Genomic DNA, 20,002 nt, shown 5'->3' on the forward strand with positions numbered 1-20,002 from the left:
GTCCAAGACATTCGGAAATTATGTGCCTCTCATGTTGTCAAGAGGAAAAAATGTCATAAATTGTGTCTTTTTTATTTCAATAAATATATAACATAAATAATTCCATCTGTATTTAATTTATAAAAATAACACCGAGTTTTTTTTTAAATCGGGTCAATATGACCCGAAGACCTTAAGTTTGCGTAGTATTTGAGGAACCGAGGAAGGTTAATTGTGTTTCATTTTAATATCGTAAAAACAAGAAAATTCCTAAATGGCATTAAAATTTGTATGAAGTAGAAGGGATTGTGGTGCAATTTTTCCAATTCAGCAATATATGCGCATAAGAATATCAGGTGTTATGTACCAAATAAACTTAAAATCGATCAAGCAGTACCTGTGAGTCTGACAGTGGGATCTAAATAATCGGAAAGACTCGGATTTTTAACCGAAAAAGTGCTGTCAACTAAGTACCATTCCCCGAAATTATATCAAAAATGTCTTCTGCCCTATAACAACACCAACAATACAATATCGTTTAATCCTTCTGAAGAGCGTTTTTATGAGTTATTGTACATTCAGTAGTTTTCAACATAACCGTTAATATAGAGTGTGAGTGGGTTCTCATCTTAATTTTGCCTGGCAAGGTATCGAAAGTCTTTCTTCTCAGCAAATTTATTTATAAAGCATTTATATTTTATGAGCTACATATACACATCATACACCTTACAAGATATTACTAGTGATTTAGGGAAATGGGTAGATACTGAAAATAGTTATGAAATTATTAACTTTTTTCAAGACGAAGATAAAAATTCCATCGTCAAAAATTCTTAGCTTAATACCGAAATTAATTATAAAGTTTAAATTTCAATGAAGGACGATTTAATTTTTATTTCATTAAATTATAAAAATTTAAGGAAAATTCTGGAACTTTTAATAGACCGCGCCATTATAATTCCTCTATGTATTTTCTATCTTCTCTAATGAAACGAAGTGCATTTCTTCTAAGTATGTATATATCTAGCTAACTTCTAAATTTGAAGTTTCTGTTTTCATTATTGTGCCAGTGACAACAACGAAAAAATTGTAATAAAGCAAACCCGAGGATGTGGGCAATGAAACAGTATCACCGTTTCGAAAGGAAACTTTACTTTAATTATCACTACTTCCAAGATTGGTGGTTTCAACTATTTCAGAAGCAATAAACAGTACGGCATAAGATAGTTGAGCATGCGTACGTACATGTCCAACCCCTCGATGCGTAGAATATATGAAACATTGGCGGTAAATTAAAGTGCATGAACGTGACATATGTGTCGTATACGTAATCTTTGCAAAAATTCGTAGTACCACTAGAATATACGAGTACATCACAACTTAAGTAACTTAAATATATCACGTGTAGTTTTGCAAAAATCTCCAACCAGCGAACTACCAAGAAAACGGCGAATATACGCTGCCATTTAGCAAATACTTTTTCTTCATCTTCACTGGCGTAGAGACCGCTCACGCAGTTATAAGCGAGTTAACAACAGCGCCAGTCCTTTCTTCTTTTTGCTTTCTGGCGTCAATTCAAGATTCCAAATGCAGCCATGCCCTTCTCCGCCTGATCTCTCCAATGTAGTGGAAGTCTTCCTCTTTCTGTGCTTCCACCGACGGGTACTGAATCGAATAGTTTTAGACCTGGAGTGTTCTCTTCCATCCACTACATAAACTAGACAACGTAGCTGCTGTCTCTTGATTCGCTGAACTATGTCAATGTTATCGTATATCTCGTACAGTTCATCGTTCCAACGACTGCGTTACTCCCCGTTGCCAAATGGGCAAAGGTTCATAAATCTTCCTCAAAACCTTTTTCGTAAACACTCCCAATGCCGAATTATCAGATGATGTCATTGTCCATGCTTCGGCACCATATAGCAAGACGGGGATAATGAGTGATTTGTAGAATTAGGTCTTTGTTCGTCGAGAGAGAACTTTACTTTTCAATTGCCTGCTCGGTCCAAAGTAGCACATTTCGTCTTGCCTTCGTTTACTACCAGACCCGTATGCCTCGCTTCCTTATCCAGTCTGCAGAAAGCAGAGCTAATGGCGCAGTTGTTAAGCCAAGTGATGTCAATATCATCGGCATACGCCAGCAACTGAACACTCTTGTGTAGCTCTGGAGGTCGAATTATTGTATCCAGGAGTAGATAGATAGATAGTCGCACTATAGGGCTCGGAGAGGTCCTTCCCGAGCTATTGGTGGTGCTCAATGTCAGCTTACACAGCCTTATTAGTTTTGTGGGAATACCAAATTCAGCAGCCAAAAAATACGGCAATTACAACATTATTGGTATTTAATCTCAATAAAGTAATTCGGACATTCCATTTTTTAAAAGTGTGTGCGTGGTATCTTCACATATTTTATTAAGTTGTATTACCTTGATTGATTGAGTATGGGGTTAAACATATTGCTTTACATACTATCTATTTGCTTTACTATACTATCATTGTAGGCCATTGTAGAACTTACTTTAAAACTTTACAACGCTTTTATACCTAGTTTATTCATCTTTAAGGTCATACTATCACATTAAATAGTCATTGATTTAGAAAGTATAGGCCACCATTTCCAGACCTTCGTCTCGCTGGCAGTACGCTCTAGGGAAGTCAAGGAGTGTCTGTCTTCAGTACCAATAGCATTAGGCTTCTTCGATTTAAATTAGTTAGGGTAGCTGACCATAGTTGAATCGCTCAAAACTGTAAGCTAATGAGCTTGTAAGAAAGGGCACACTTACTTATTCTAATCTCATCGGACTAGGAACGAGTCGGTGCTCACCTGACCACTTGCATTCAGATCAGTGGACTTTGTGTGAGCTCCTTCTGGCTAAGAGTGGAATTAAACTTAGAGGCGCCTTTTCTGAATGGACACTATCTAATAGGCTCACACTTGGTTCGGATATTTGATTTAAGGTGAAGTGGAATCATCTAAGCCTTTTCTCTTCTACTGTACAGATTCTGCCTGACGGAGAGTGAAATATCTCAATCGACACCCAACATAACAAATTTCTGGTCAACACAAAACACCTCGTGGACCTACGAGAATGCGGGGATTAATATTTAGGAGTTTTAATTACTAGATAGAACCAATGTTCACGTGAGATCTGCCTAATCCACGCCGTGCAGATGAGTTTTTTGTAGTCGCAAATTTTCAAACCTGCATAAAGGAAGGCGATATGCGATGGTCTTTTTGATTCATAAGAGCTATAGTGAGATCATTAATGGTTTCACGAATATCAGCCTGATTACCTTAACTACATAGTCTAAGGTCAAATTAATTCCGTAGAGGGTGCATATTTTGTAATTGGAGTCTTTTTAAATATATATATGTAAATATAGTAAATTAATAATTTAAAATTGAATTTCATATAATTTTTTATTTGCAAGTTTTTCGATAAAACCAGATATTCCCTGAAAATATGTGAAAGACATGAAAACTCAAAAAAATGGGTGGTTAAAGTAAAAATTAAGAGTTTTTCAGCGATTTTTTTTTTCAACATAGAAAAGAAAAGTTCCGTATGTCCTCGAAGAAATAAAAATAAAAGTTTTAAATGATACACCTTAATGTAAATATCCCTCTCGCTTAAATTTAACTTAAATAATATTGATAAATCCTACTTTTAGCTATTTTTGACTATTCTGGCTATGTCTTCCCCCTATTATAATAAATAGACAATTTGACTCAATTAAGTTTGTCGTACTCACCCACAACATCCAGGTAACCAACTTGACTTTTCATCGGATCCGTATTGATCTGACACATATACCAGCCTTTGTCCGCTTCCTTAACGTCACGTATTCTCAATATCCAAGCACGCTTCTCAGCATGGGTTATGCTCATTCGGTTATTTTTCGTTATAACGTGATTTTGTATCGTCAGTATTGTTTGTGTATCGACGCGCAGCCACGCAATCTAGACGATGCCTCAAAATAATCATATGACGCATAGGAACGCGAGGGTGCGGGTTTGCGTCGGGGTGAAGCATAATTCGAGACGTGTCAACCCGTTCGACACAACCCATTCATTTTCATATTAGCAGATAGTGCATAAGCCGCAAGACGCACGCATTCATATGCACGTTCGGTCATTAGTTTGTTTTTGTTTATTTGTATTTACGTATTTTCATTTGTACAGGTGGGCCGCGTGTGCCGGTTGGTTTATTTATCCATTGGACGTGCAAGTGGTAGTGTTGAATTTTCCATGGAGTTCCATAGGACGTTGGACACATTTACACATATGTGAAGTTGTACGTGTAGTTTAGTATCAGTAAGAAAGGAAAAGGAAAGAGAGAAGAAAATTCATGAGAAATTTGTTTACCTTTAGTTTAATAATTTAACGTTTTATTAGAAAGTACTTCTTAGAGTTGTCATATACATATATGTATATATCTAGATACGTTCGTGCTTTGCTGACATATACATATGTTGCTGTTGGTATATTTATAAATCTTAATATACGCTTGATTGCTTCGCGCTGTTGTGAGTCTCTTAATGAATCAACTAAAGTAGAATATGAGTGCCTTTCTTCAGGATTAAAGGCAATAACAGCGTAAGGAAGTTCATTAAGATGAATGGCTCAATTTCGGTAGACGAATTCGTGTTCTAAACGTAGCTATATATGTAAGAGCTTACGATTTACATACGTATATTTATTTGGTATTATTTGTATTCTATTAATACATTTATATAACATTTTATACTCTCGCATGATAAAGTGATAATCGAAATTTCATTATCCGACATTTACATATTTTTTTATTTTGCTGTAAAATTAATTAGATTAGATCAATTTGTGTACTTTGAGTATTGAATTGTATTTTCATTTCCTAATGTATATATTATACAGAGAAGGCATCAGATGGAATTCAAAATAGCGTTATATTGGAAGAAGGAGTGGTTCTGAACCGATTTCACCCATATTTCGTACATGTCATCAGGGTGTTAAGAAAATATTATATACCGAATTTCATTGAAATCGGTTGAGTAGTTCCTGAGATATGGTTTTTGGTCCATAAGTGGGCGACGCCACGCCCATTTTAAATTTTTGAAAAAAGTCTGGGTGCAGCTTCCTTCTGCAGTTCGCTGCGTAAAATTTAGGGTTTCTGACGTTTTTTGTTAGTCGGTTAACGCACTTTTAGTGATTTTCAACATAACCTTTGTATGGGAGGTGGGCGTGGTTATTATCCGATTTCTTCCATTTTTGAACTGTATATGGAAATGCCTGAAGGAAAACGACTCTGTAGAATTTGGTTGACAAAGCTATAGTAGTTTCGAGATATGTACAAAAAACTTAGTGGGAGGCGGGGTCACGCCCACTTTTCCAAAAAAAAATTACGCCCATTATATGCCCCTCCCTAATGCGATCCTTTGTGCCAAATTTCAAATATCTTTATTTATGGTTTAGTTATGACACTTTATAGGCTTTCGGTTTTCGCCATTTTGTGGGCGTGGCAGTGGGCCGATTTTGCCCATCTTCGAACTTAACCTTCTTATGGAGCCAAGAAATATGTGTACCAAGTTTCATCATGATATCTCAATTTTTACTCAAGTTACAGCTTGCACGGACGGACGGACGGACGGACAGACAGACATCCGGATTTCAATTCTACTTGTCACCCTGATCACTTTCGTATATATAACCCTATATCTGACTCTTTTAGTTTTAGTACTTACAAACAACCGTTATGTGAACAAAACTATAATACTCTCCTTAGCAACTTTGTTGCGAGTATAAAAATTATACATAGTTGATAAATATGTGTATGTATATACAAAAACTAAGTTAAATTTACTCGCTTTTTCTTAAGTGGTCTCCACATCAGCAGCTTTACAGCTTTCACCGTTGTGGAAATTAAAGAAAGTTCATTGCAAAAACTTGATCTATCTTTGTATGGCAGCTGTATTCTATTGTGGTTTGATCTAAGCAATTTCTTTTGCTTTGGACAATAATCCGTGGAAAATTTAATGGAGATACTTTGTCAAAAACAAAAGTTTTCCATACTGGGTTTGAGTTTGATATTTCAGTTTGTGTGGCAACTATATGTAATAGTGGTACGATGTGGGCAATTTCGCCACAACCTATAACGTTGCTTAAGGTTATAATGCATATCGAGTTTGGTGAAAATACGTCGTAAAATAAAAAAGTTCTCCATAGAAGAACTTGATTCCGATCGCTCATTCTGTATGACTACTATTTGCTATATTAGTGTGATATCGATGGTTTTGACAAATTAGCAGCTTATTGGGGAGGAAAGAACGTGTGCAAAATTTCAAACTAATATCTCAAAAACTGAGAGACTAGTTCACATAGATACGCATGGACGTCGGGCATGGCTAAATCGATACGTTGATTATTTACGCAGATATTTTCTAGGTTCTTCCACCTCTTGTTCTGTGTATTACAAACTTCGTGACGAACTGAATATACTCTGTTCAAAGTATAAAAAAATGTGTTTAATTTGGAAAATAGTGCTTATTTGAACACGCGCGATTAAAATAAATAATAAAATAACGTCAGAAAAATGAAACGATAAACGTGGAATTTTGCTAAAAAATTATGCTTTTGGACCTCTATTATAGGAATTAGAAGAAACTGAGTGAATTTAGTTCAAAAATCTGCAACTGAAAACATATTGAAAATAAAATATTTAATTTTTATACTCTCGCAACAAAGTTGCTAGGGTGGGAACATATTATAGTTTTGTTCACATAACGGTTGTTTGTAAGTCCTCAAAACTAAAAGAGTCTGATATAGGGTTATATATATACCAAAGTGATCAGGGTGACGAGTAGAGTTGAAATCCGGATGTCTGTCTGTCCGTCCGTCCGTCCGTGCAAGCTGTAACTTGAGTAAAAATTGATATATCATGATGAAACTTGGTTTTGTTGAAATGTCCATCTGGCTCCATAAGAAGGTTAAGTTCGAAGATGGGCAAAATCGGCCCACTGCCACGCCCACAAAATGGCGGAAACCGAAAACCTATAAAGTGTCATAACTAAGCCATAAATAAAGATATTAAAGTGAAATTTGGCACAAAGGATCGCATTAAAGAGGGGCATATTTGGACGCAATTTCTTTGGAAAAGTGGGCATGGCCCCGCCCCCTACTAAGTTTTTTGTACATATCTCGGAAACTAATATAGCTATGTCAACCAAATTCTATAGAGTCGTTTCCTTCAGGCATTTCCATATACAGTTCAAAAATGGAAGAAATCGAATAATAACCACGCCCACCTCCCATACAAAGGTTATGTTGAAAATCACTAAAAGTGCGTTAACCGACTAACAAAAAACGTCAGAAACCCTAAATTTTACGCAGCGAACTGCAGAAGGAAGCTGCACCCAGGCTTTTTTTAAAAATTTAAAATGGGCGTGGCCTCGCCCACTTATGGACCAAAAACCATATCTCAGGAACTACTCAACCGATTTCAATGAAATTCGGTATATAATATTTTCTTAACACTCTGATGACATGTACGAAATATGGGTGAAATCGGTTCAGAACCACTCCTTCTTCCAATATAACGCTATTTTGAATTCCATCTGATGCCTTCTCTGTATATATTCATTAGGAACCAATGAAGATAGCGGAATAAAACTTTCCACAAATACGGTATTTGAAAAATATGTAAATGACGGTTATGAAATCTCGATTATCACTTTATCATGCGAGAGTATAAAATGTTCGGTGACACCCGAACTTAGCCCTTCTTTAGTTGTTTTTAATTTAACTTGCGCAAACAAATCTGCTGACGCAAGCGCCATTCGATCTTTTTTTTGATGGACAAATTATACTTTCTTTCACGAAAGATATTTTAATAATCCTTAGACTTGTTTTCTATAAGAAATTCCGAATGTTTTGAAGCCTTAGTTTCTTAAAATCAAAACCAAAAACATAAATTTGCATGACGGGCAATAATTTGTCATTTGACCCATTGGCAAAATAGTAGAGTAAACAATTCAATATGTGCAAAACTTTTAGCAGTTGTTTTTAATTTAACTTGCGCAAACAAATCTGCTGACGCAAGCGCCATTCGATCTTTTTTTCGATGGACAAATTATAAAAAATTCCAAATTTTTGAAGCCTTAGTTTCTTAAAATCAAAACCAAAAACATAAATTTGCATGACGGGCAATAATTTGTCATTTGACCCATTGGCAAAATAGTAGAGTAAACTTAATTCAATATGTGCAAAACTTGGTTGCGTTGAAGAAAGCGGTTATACAACTTTAATGAGAAACTTGCATCCTCTCTTATATGAATTCAACTTAATGACTATGCAGTTGTTTGCACGTATACAGGTTTATAACAAATAAAGTTATACATACGAATCCATTTGGAGTTAGCAATCCAAAAGGCCGCCGGATTTTCAGAGAGACAACATGGCTTTATGAAAGAGGGGTCCACTATTGACGCACTAAGAAAAGATACTGTGAAATGCGCAATAATTATCCTCATTGCCTGCTTAGGTCTCTAATAAGTTGTATATTCACGCAAACTCATCTCCCTGGATACCAGTAGGCACCAAACTAATACCTCAGCAGCATCAGCCTATGCACTGCGTTAATTGGTCCAGCTAATGATTTTATCGCTAGCGCCTGTATTCATATTGGATGCCGCATACAGTATAACTGACCTCATTACCCACACACGTCCTTTATTTGCCATCATTCCAGATAAAGCATTATAGATTTTATTTGCTTTACATGACGTATTTTCCAAGTGCTCCTTGTATTTAAGTCTTGAGTCCACTATTACATCAAGGTACTTTATCAGTGGCTGTGAAGTAATATCGCATTCTCCTATGGTGAGTGATATCTTGTCTTCAATTTTCTTGGAGCTTATGAGCAAGATTTCTGTTTTCTGCTCAGCCAGCTAGACTCATGTTAACAAACTATCAGCGCAAATCATTTACGCAGTCATTGCATTTGATCCAGATAACGTCATATGTAATTGCTTTTATAAGGCTCCATAGTAGTCGACCTAAAACCGAGCCTTGCGGTACTCCCTGGGAGATAGTGTAGCTCTGAGTGCCCGTGTCAAATAACAATCTCCTATTTTGAGAATAGCTTTTAAAAGAGACGAGAAAATGAAAAACATCACTATGTGGCAGCAAGAGTGGCAAACTTCATGCAAAGGACGGTGGCCCCGGGCATATATCCGTGGATACAAAGATAATTGGGGACCTTCCACAAGAAATAAATACTCAGTTGCCATGGGTATTTTAAAAGCAAATGCAAATACCGTTATGACTTTAGTTCATATTATCCGACGTGTAAAAAATATATATAGAAGACTCTGAACACATACATTATCATTGCCCTCGGTTTCCAAGAATAAGGAAAAAGCTTAAAACCACACTTGGGAAATTTGACTGAAATTATCTGCGAGTCCTCTGGAAAATGGAAAGCTGTCAGAAAAGCGGCTTTAATTATGAAAAGATTGAGACATTGAGGTATATACAACAGATTAGACGTCAGTCAGTCCGTACAATAGAAGAGACTTAAATGTCTTCTTCTCTCCCATGAAGTAATACTTTGTCCAGGGGTCCGGTGGTACAGACATGAGATATGAGTAGGTTAGGTTTAGCGTTATACAAAAAAAAAAAAAAACAGGAAAAAAATATTCAATGTGCCCTTTACACATACACTTTGTGCATCTTGCCCAACATTTTTTCCAATATTTGAAACCCTAAAAATATGCGACTAAAAATGTATACAGCTAGACGAATAATATACCTTATAAATTGTGCTAAGGAAAACTTTTGCATTGACCCACACTTGCGTAGCCAAAGTATTCTTTTGCTTGAGGAAATATTGGTAATAATTGTAATAATAGTAATTATGATTTGTAGGTTTTGGGACTTAATAGCACGCACTTATTCGTAATGTGGGCCATAATATGAAAAGTAATAATGTAAAATGTGTGAAGTGAAAGTGGAAATACTATGCATGGTAATACTGTGGCTATAAATTAGACTGGAAAGTAGATAATAACAATATTATCACAAGAACACATAAACACATACTTTCAGAAACAAAATCTGTCGTAGCTATATTTTATTAAGCTATATAAATATATATGTATGTATAAAAGTGGAAGAGAGGTGGAGAGGAGTAGAGTCCATTGTTGTTGCTTAAAAATGCATATAACGATTTATTCTCAAATAAGTCTGTAATCACTTCGGCAAAGCATTCTTTATCGATGTCTTGTATCGATACATATATTTCACTTCACTTTCTGTGTATTTGAATAAAGTATAAATAAAAATTTGTTAATGTACACGGCGTATTTATACGTATATTTCGGTACTCAACAAAACTTAGTTACATATATTAATATGATAATCTAACTTTTTGGGACGCCTGACGACTATAACTTCATTGAAAATTTTCGTTGATGCAATTCGCTGGCATTTCTTAGAAGTCTATATGGGTCAGAAATGCCAGTGGAGTATTGGGGTTATATATATGTATATAATAACCTATATGCATAACCATTGTCAGTTAAAATACTGGATAATAAAGCAAAAACAACCAAAAAAGGAAAGAACGGTTTGCATTCTGAGAAATGAACTGTCAAAAGTAAGCACGTCACCAGTTCAAGCTTAGATTTGGCATGTGTTAAATCAGGTGCCGACAAAGTTGGTATCTGTCCACTGAGACAAAATGTGCACACACGATTACATATGGTTTTGACGCATAGCAATTTACATGTAAAATGGTTGAGTGCGCGCAACGAGCAGCAAGTTTTTTTTTCAATGTGCGTGAATGTCCGTTCTGAAGTGTGTGATAAATATTGTGCATTTGAGTGTGTAATCTGCGGAAAATGTTGTTTGTGGATCCAATAAATTCTTAGCAATTTTGGGTTTAATTGTTCTTTCACTGACTCTTTTATACTTATAGTTTCTAGTTATATTATTAATGAAAAAATATTGGTTTTTGGCTTATCATTTGAATAATTGACCATTAGTTTGTATAGAAGTAATTTCTATAATCTTTTTTATCCACTTCATACCTACTAATTCATACATCTCTTTGAATATATATTCTAAAATACTTATTTACTTTTTTGTAAAAACTTACTTTGTAGGTTTGCAGATTATCGACAACACATTGCAGTACCGCCTCTCGTCCCACAGGTACTGTCACATTTTGTAATGGCTCGCCAAATTTTGGTAAATCTGTAAGATGAAGAGGAAATAAAATATTTTCTTACTTGAAATTATGGCTTCTGGAGCTTAGTTAAATCAAGGCGTTCTTTAAGAAGGTAGTTTTATAGTCCTGAGAAAAATATTTCAGGTAGTTTTTAAGTGTCATAAAACACTGCAATTATTTTTTCATTTGTTATTAGTTTTTTATTGATCTTACAAGTATACAGGAAAAATTAAAAAATAAAATAGTTAAAAATTTTAAAATTTAACAGCTAATAAAATGGAGGGTCTCAAAAGCTGGTACTCTCCCATACAATTGCGATATTCGCCTTTCTTGAGTCTAGCAAATGGATGGTGCAATACGATAGGGTTAAGTAACAACCCGTCAAAAAAACAGTCGTCCGTGAAGACACACCAGTGTCTTTTCTTCCAAGAGACGGCGTTACAAAGACAGAACCTCATACCAATCTATCCATACCAATGGGGCATGTTCCGAGCATCTTTCCAACAGAAGCATTTAAATCAATCTCCACCGCAACTATCGCAACCAGGGTATCGTCATACTTAGCGACAGTGAAGCGGCACTAAAAGCGATCTCGGCTTATAAAATCAAATTGCTATAAGGGGAGGAGTGTATAGAAAGGCTGAGTCGCCCTTCAGTATGCAACCGTGTACACCTGATCTGAGTGCCGGGGCATAAAGGGGTAACAGGCAATGAGCTGGTCGATGAACAAGCCCGTTGTGCAACGACTTCCAGGATAATGGGGTCAGAACCATGAATTGTGTTGGGGTTCCACACCATAAAAAAGTTACCCCGCACCCCCCGGAAGAGAACAGTACTGGCAGCAGAAAACAAGACGCCACGTCAAATTACTAATGGGATATTCCACCTAGCAAGGTTTAGAGATACGATTAACCTATTCCAAGAAAAATTCCGTCAACTTGCCGTGCTTTATACTAAACACTACAGGCTCGCCGGTTTTGCGACATGGAACCGGAAAGTCAAGAACACCTGATTCAATATTGCCCAGCAATTTGTAGAATAAAGCTCAAGGCTGTTGTACCCATCTGCGGGGACTGAAATTTTTTGATATAGAAGAGGGCACAATAGACCTTAGGTCACAATGGAAAATCTTAATTATTTTCTATCTATACCCACAATTTCAAATCTCCTAGAAATCTGAAACCAAAAAAAAAAAAAACAAAATGTCTAGAATAATGTCGAAATATCTGAAAGAAATCCAGATCCAGAGAAAAGTTGACTACTACGCGACTGCTTGAAAAAACAATGTCTGTTTTCGAGTGAAGGAGTGAAACGAAACTGAATATGTAAAGCAATACGGGATTTCATCAAGCACTAATGCCCTTTTTTACCGAACACCATTTTACTCTTATAAACAAGAGATACTTTATATTTATTTTTCATACACTCTCACGTTCTTTTGTGCTCCCACGCGGTGAAAACACCACTGAAACATGAGTACGCATTTGTCAACAAAAGCGAATGATAAAATGCGTGAACGTAAAGCAATAGCATACGAACACGTACATATGTACATATGTATATTCTTTTTCGTTCTCTAATATATGCACACAGCATGCAACGAAATGTCAAGTACTCAGTACCACGAGATTCTGTAAAAGCGATGCTGGAAGTGGAAGAGTTGAGGACTAAAGTGAAAAGCGATTTACAAGAGCGTAAAGATGTGCGATAAGATCAAGTTCAGCCATTTATATGCGATCAACTGTTGCAGACACATACACACGTATGCCTACGTGATCATATTTTGTATAACGCACAATACATTATGTATTGAACATCTTATAGTTAGTTACAAATATATATATACATTATCAGCTCGATCTATTATTTGAAGCCGCAATGATTCAATAATATTTTTTCTATTTTCATTCCCATAAATATTAGTAACATAATATTAAATCGCTAATAAGTTCTGATATCTGAAACATTTCTTTGTGGTAATATACTTGTATGATAAGCATATTTGTTTACTCACTTGTTGCTACTTGAGCATGAGTTCAATTTGGCAATGTAACATTGTAGCGTATTGTTTATGATGAGACCATAACTTTTCCAAGCGATAGATTTGTGGCTCATGAGACTTTACAAGCTTAATGCGATTCTTGTTGTCATCGTCAACAAGAAAGTTATTTATAATACTAATATCAGCTACTCAAGCTACCCGTGTAAAATGTTTATGCTATAGCAGACTCTGTTATTGTTGCTGACATGACATCAAGTTAACAACTGCTTATACGTGCAGAGTCAGCTGTATGTTCCGAAGTTTACTTGTAGGTGTGTTAGGCCGTAAAAGTATTTATTTATCAAAATGTGTATATTTCAAGTGATTAGCCTTAATCTTGTTAACAAATGATTTATTTTACTTATTTGTGTGGTCTTGCAAGCATTTGATGCATGCCTTAGTCTGTATGTGTGTTTGTGTTAAAAGTTTTTTACCAGCGCAGTTGTCAGACGGCGTGTAAATGTTAATAAACACTGGGTTACCTTTTCCGCTTTGAAAGTTTGTATTATTGTTCTCCCTCCTATAAGCTCTGCTATGAAAATGCTTATACTCAGTGACAGACGTTTTGAATGGAATAACCAGAACGCCACAATGCTCTCGAGTTATGGTATCAGATGGGCATACGGTATTATCAATTTTGCAGGTTAATTTAAAAGGTGATATACAGTTAGAATTAAAAAAAATCGATTTTTTTATTTTATTTAATGTACATACATTTTAAAATACACTTAGAAAATTTCATATCGTTCCGGTGCGTTTCAGAGAGATTTCAAGCTGTGTATTGTATTTATTTTTTAACATTTTTTCTCATATTTATGGCCGAAATTTTGGTCAAATATCGTTTTTTTTTCAGAAACCACTACTTTATCAAAAAATGTTATTTATTTATTCCTTCGATTAACCACTAGATTTGACATTACTTCAACGAAATCTGTTTCGTTTTTTTTAATTTCACAGGATCCAGTTCATATATATATATAGATATATAGTCACCGCAAAACTTCTTGTTTGAGAGGACCTCCCGGAGTTCAGCTGAAGTTCCTTTCCAAATTAATATTTTTACTAATAATAAGTTTTGAAATATAGTTAAAAGATACCGTGCGAATGTATGCAATTTTGGATCCATAAATTTAAAAGTTTTCTCTGAAAGCATTCCGGAAAATTCGCTATTTTTCGGTCTTCTGTATACAGTTAAACGCCTTAACTGAAAACGAAAACTTCGATTTGCATTGAAAATTGTCACAAATGGTGCTTCAACGCTAAAAAAACTTCCTTTTTAATACGCTTTTATTACCTTCACTTGTATGTATGTATGTATGTATGTTTGTTTGTAACTTTTTTAAGTGGTGCTGAAACCTGGAATATTTGAGCGACACTGTAGGAAGGCGATAGTAATAGCGGGATTCTGTAACCAGTCTCTAGTCTCTATTTGAGACATTTTGAGGCAAAGTCTCAATTTGAGACTAGTTACTATTCACTAAACACTCAAAAAATATTGAGACCTTAGTTAGCAGGTCACAATATAAAAATAGTCTTGTCTGCCATTTTGATATACTGAATAGAGATCATCATAGATATTAATCGATTGTCGTTTCTTTATATTTTGTAAGCAACTCAAACACGAAAAGGTTAAAAATAAATCAATTTTACATAAATTTCGTAAATATTATGAAACAAAGTATATTTTTATTTTCATTGATAATATACGATATATATTTAATATTTGTTATATATAAAAACATCTCTGAATAATGAAATGTAATAGATTTTGTGACTGTCACTTACAGAATAGCAATATCATCTCAAGTCTCAAAAATTGTCTCTAACTTAAAATCTCAAATTTAGAGACTTGAGACTGTCTCAAGTTACAGAATCGCACGGTAAGTTTAAGGACCTCACCAAAAAGATGCGCTTAAAAGTATGCAACTTCTATATAAAAGTAGTTTTGGTGATATTTAAATAGCATACTGAGTTGGGCGTCGACCGTTCATAAGATTCAAGGTTGTACCAGAGAACGTACATTTATAAATATACGATATATATATTATATATATACATACATCGTCTGTGGTTGTACAGTATATCATGCAGTAATTTGTCTGGGCTCTCGACTGTTTGCTGCTGGACAAGCTTATGTAGCACTTGAACTTGAAGAACTAGACTGTTCAAAGTTGACAGGTAAAACCCCATGTAACATTGAAGCTTTAGAAGAAACGATTCGATTAAGAAGTAATAATTCGTAAAGTCGTCAATAGAACTTGGTCGCAAATAATATAACAATTAGTCAATGAAAGGTTACGAGTAGATATTAAATGCTGCCTAATTATCGATTTACTTAACCCATACTACATGTCATAGTTCATATTTTAACAAATTTGGGGTTTCTCAAATAAACTAAAAAATTAAAAATAAATATAGTTTAAAAAAACTAAAAAACATGCTTTTAAAACATATCAAACTAAAAAGTGAAAAATAATTCTTTGTATAAACTAACAATAATAATGAAGGAAAAATTCCTGCATTATTGTGAGAAAAGCGTGGGGTGCTTGGTGACATATTTTTCATATATCGAGCATTCCACGCTTTTCTCACAATAATGCAGGAATTATTTTTCACTTTTTAGTTTGATATGTTTTAACCCTTAATCGGGCAAGGCCACAAATTTTGAAAATTTTTGTTTTTCGGTAGCGTCAGTCAAAATAAAAATACAACTTTCTTAGATTTTATTTTTTAAATTTTTACTATTTATTTAAGAATATATCTTTTGTGACAGATATGTTACATTGCCTTGCAAGGGAAAACTAAATTTATGTTAAATGGTATGCACGGTAACAGTTATCATGCTTGTTGTAGCACAATGCAATTCCGCATTTTTCACACGTTTGGGTAACTCCTTGGCAATTAGGCATCTTGCATCTTATCCTCTTTTCCGTCCATATTGGCCAATGACCAACTTGATCAAGTCGTAAAGCTTGTGGAGGGGTGTGCTGCTTTTGCGTTTTTGGCTTGTATTTGTGGCTCGAAGGATCTAGTGTTCTTGACGTTGATTTTTTGTCCGTATTTTAAAAGTGTTTCCGCGAACTGTAAGCGAAACTCTGCCGCAGGCAACAACTTTTCTGTGTTATTGGATCGATTTTTTTTATATAGAAGCCAAGCGTTTGCCATCACTAAATCTAATAGGTGGTAAAATACTCGAACTTACCATCTTGTACTTCGAAGGTTTATTTTATATCTTCCCATGATGGAATCAATAATGTCTATACCACCCATATGCGCGTTGTATTCACCAACAATAGACGGACAATCAATTTCAACGTACTTCTTTTGAATTTTATAGTACCTTTTTTTATACTCAGGTACTATAAAACTTACTCTTATGATCAGGGTGACGAGTAGAGTCGAAATCCGGATGTCTGTCTGTCCGTCCGTCCGTCTGTTCGTCCGTCTGTCCGTGCAAGCTGTAACTTGAGTAAAAATTAAGGTATCATGATGAAACTTGGTACACGTATTCCTTGCCTCCATAAGAAGGTTAAGTTCGAAGATGGGCAAAATCGGCCAACTGCCACGCCCACAAAATGGCGGAAACCGAAAACATATAAAGTGTCATAACTAAGCCATAAATAAAGATATTAAAGTGAAATTTGGCACAAAGGATCGCATTAGGGAGGGGCATATTTGGACGCAATTTTTTTGGAAAAGTGGGGTGGCCCCGCCCCCTACTAAGTTTTTTGTACATATCTCGGAAACTACTATAGCTATGTCAACCAAACTCTACAGAGTCGTTTTCTTCAGGCATTTCCATATACAGTTCAGAAATCGGATAATAACCACGCCCACCTCCCATACAAAGGTTATGTTGAAAATCACTAAAAGTGCGTTAACCGACTAACAAAAAACGTCAGAAACACTAAATTTTACAGAAGAAATGGCAGAAGGAAGCTGCACACAGGCTTTTTTTTTTAAATTGAAAATGGGCGTGGCCTCGCCCACTTATGGACCAAAAACCATATCTCAGGAACTACTGGACCGATTTCAATGAAATTCGGTACATAATATTTTCTTAACACCCTGATGACATGTACGAAATATGGGTGAAATCGGTTCACAACCACGCCTTCTTCCAATATAACGCTATTTTGAATTCCATCTGATGCCTTTTCTGTATAATACGAGTATATACATTAGGAACCAATGATGATAGCGGAATAAAACTTTACACAAATACGGTATTTGAAAAATATGTAAATGACTGATAATGAAATCTCGATTATCACTTTATCGTGCGAGAGTATAAAATGTTCGGTGACACCCGAACTTAGCCCTTCCTTACTTGTTACTTTACGTTTTGGTATTTCACCAAGGAAAGTCGATGCGAGATTTACAATCTTACTATCTTTCCACGAAACTGTTGAAATGTCGATTCCTTCAGCCTGACACACGTACTCTATGCCAGATTCTCTATCTTTTTTCATCATTTCTTTTTCGCTTGTTAGCTTACAATTGGGAATTCTATTCTTCCGAATTGTTCCCACACTGAATATACCTTCATTTGCCAAGTATACGAGCAGTGGAATTGAAGTAAAATAATTGTCGAAATAAAGTTTGAAATTTTGGTTTCGTGGAATCATACGTGGCAGTCTCATGACTACATTGGAAGAGGCTCCCAAATCCGGCTCGTTATCCCCAACGATATTTTCTTTGCCAGTTTCCGGTTCAATTTTGTAAGCAAATCCAGTTGCCCCGCAGAGAACAAATATTTTGTAGCCCCATTTATGAGGCTTGTTTGGCAGGTAGCGTTTCAAAAGGTTTCGGGCTTTTGTGGAACATATTTGTTCATCGACGCATAGATGTTGTTCAAGAGGGACTTTTGCAAAATTCTTATTTAACTCATCCAGGATCGGGCGTATTTCGTACATTCCGTCAACATTTTTATCAGTCGACGGCAAATTTTTGCTGTTGTCGTTAAAGTGTATGCGACGTCGTAAATTTTCAAATTTTTTCAGCGGCATCGCTTCTTGTATCATGGATGTACCAATTTTGCTTCAGTGACTGGGTACATTAGGAAGTTTTACTAAGGACATCATATAAACTACTCCAATAAATTGCTGAATATCCATTTCTGATACACGAAATGGATCATTAACGTCCTTTTGGACAACATACAAATTTGTTTCATTGGCAATAAACTTTATCAATTCTTTTGGAAATAAGTACAAGAAATATTCAATTGGCGCTTCGATAATCTTTATATCATCGGGCAATGATGTATTGCCTGTAAAACGCAATTGGTGCTCTTCCAAAACTAAATTCTTTTTTTCCAGAGAATGTCATTTTAACGTTTTTTTTGTTTTTGTGCTCTCTCTACCAAAATGGGCGGAACATCGTTCGACGGATCTGCACACAATTCCATATTTTCATTTTCAATATCTTCTAATATATTCTCAACCACTTCATCAAAATCAGCATGTACCAACTCTTCATTATAATTAGGATCATCCACATCATCATCATCATCATCAAAATCGAGTCCATCTTCACTCTCGTCAACAATATCTCGAATTTCACCCTTGCTCAAAGTTTTAGACATTCTGCTAAAAATATATTCGCGCGGTAAGGCAATGTGACATATATGTAACAAACAATAAATACAATATAGAAAAGACGAATGAAATTTTTTTTCAATTGCACTTAGTAAAATCACTAAATTACATGCTCACCCAATGTATTTAAACAAACAAACACGTTTTTCACATTCACAAAAACCGTTTTCGTCAACAATTTCAGCACTTGTTGTGAAATCACCAAACTACACTTTTGGCACAAAAATACGTTACAATAGGGATGTCTCGCTCTATCTTATTACTTTTATACCATTCACAGTTTGTACCAGTTGTGTTACAAAAACCAATATGACTATATTAAATAAGAATGGTAAAATTACAGTCAAAAATAGGGTTTGTAATATTTCTGTCACATGGCCAGGTAAAGGGTTAAAAGCGTGTTTTTTAGTTTTTTAAACTATATTTATTTTATCTGATTGTGACTGGTGATAAAAAATGAATTCATTAGACACCAAAAATGATATGTGAAGCCTGTAAGACCAGTTAAATCTTTGGTAAAGCCAATATATTCAGAACGCCAAGGGATTGCTCTGTATTTGTTTGAATCAGAAGAGCGTGTTGCATTATCACTTAAATATAAAACTGATGAAACCATTAATGAAGAATGCTAACAATACCAAGTCAATGAATTGAAGCGACCGTTTGTCGAAAAATGTACCAGGCAGGATGTTGCTACATCGAATAAAAGCTATTTAAAAAGCAGCGGTCGGAACTCTTTTTATAGCCCAGACTTTGACTTTTCTATCTACTATTTATTGCAGTCGACGCAAAACGTCCTCAACGGGTCAAATTATCAAAACTTGGCGTGATTCAGTATTGGACTTCAAGCCGGCCTTTTGGGATAGAATCCAAAATACAAGAAAATGGGAAAATTTGGATTTAGTTGGGAAATGTTTTATCGAAACTTGTGAGTCGTAATACAAAATGTGCTTAGTGTTAAAAAGGGTCTAGCAAAGAATTATCAGTTTCGAAATATTATATTAAATATTATTACTATTCCAACAAATTTACTTGAATTTGTAAAACATGTAATATTAGGTTTTATGGAATACAATCATACGGATGTTAAAAACACTGACTTTAGCAAAGCTTTCTTCAAAGTAAATAGCTCGACTCTCGCACATTAATTTGAAATTATGGGCTTTCAACCAAGTTTTCTT

General features: G+C 35.1%; 1 protein-coding gene across 28 annotated transcripts in view; it reads right to left on the minus strand.

The window, feature by feature from the left end:
* The window catches only part of LOC126753767 (hemicentin-1-like), a 297,631-nt gene that overhangs the window by 126,399 nt on the left and 151,230 nt on the right, over window positions 1-20,002 (minus strand). For 23 of the 28 annotated variants that reach the window (XM_050465454.1, XM_050465451.1, XM_050465453.1 and 20 more), the window contains 2 exons: window positions 11,109-11,206; window positions 3,730-3,937 (listed from right to left, as the gene is read on the minus strand). The exons of 1 other annotated variant lie outside the window; for it this stretch is intronic. In XM_050465454.1, coding sequence (XP_050321411.1) covers window positions 3,730-3,937; window positions 11,109-11,206 — 306 coding nt within the window. The remainder of the gene's footprint in view (window positions 1-3,729; window positions 3,938-11,108; window positions 11,207-20,002) is intronic. 4 more of the 28 variants (XM_050465459.1, XM_050465441.1, XM_050465439.1 and 1 more) reach the window with 2 other exon arrangements.

This window comes from Bactrocera neohumeralis, chromosome 3 (genome assembly GCF_024586455.1).
Source record: "Bactrocera neohumeralis isolate Rockhampton chromosome 3, APGP_CSIRO_Bneo_wtdbg2-racon-allhic-juicebox.fasta_v2, whole genome shotgun sequence".
Classification (NCBI taxonomy): Eukaryota; Metazoa; Arthropoda; class Insecta; order Diptera; family Tephritidae; genus Bactrocera; species Bactrocera neohumeralis.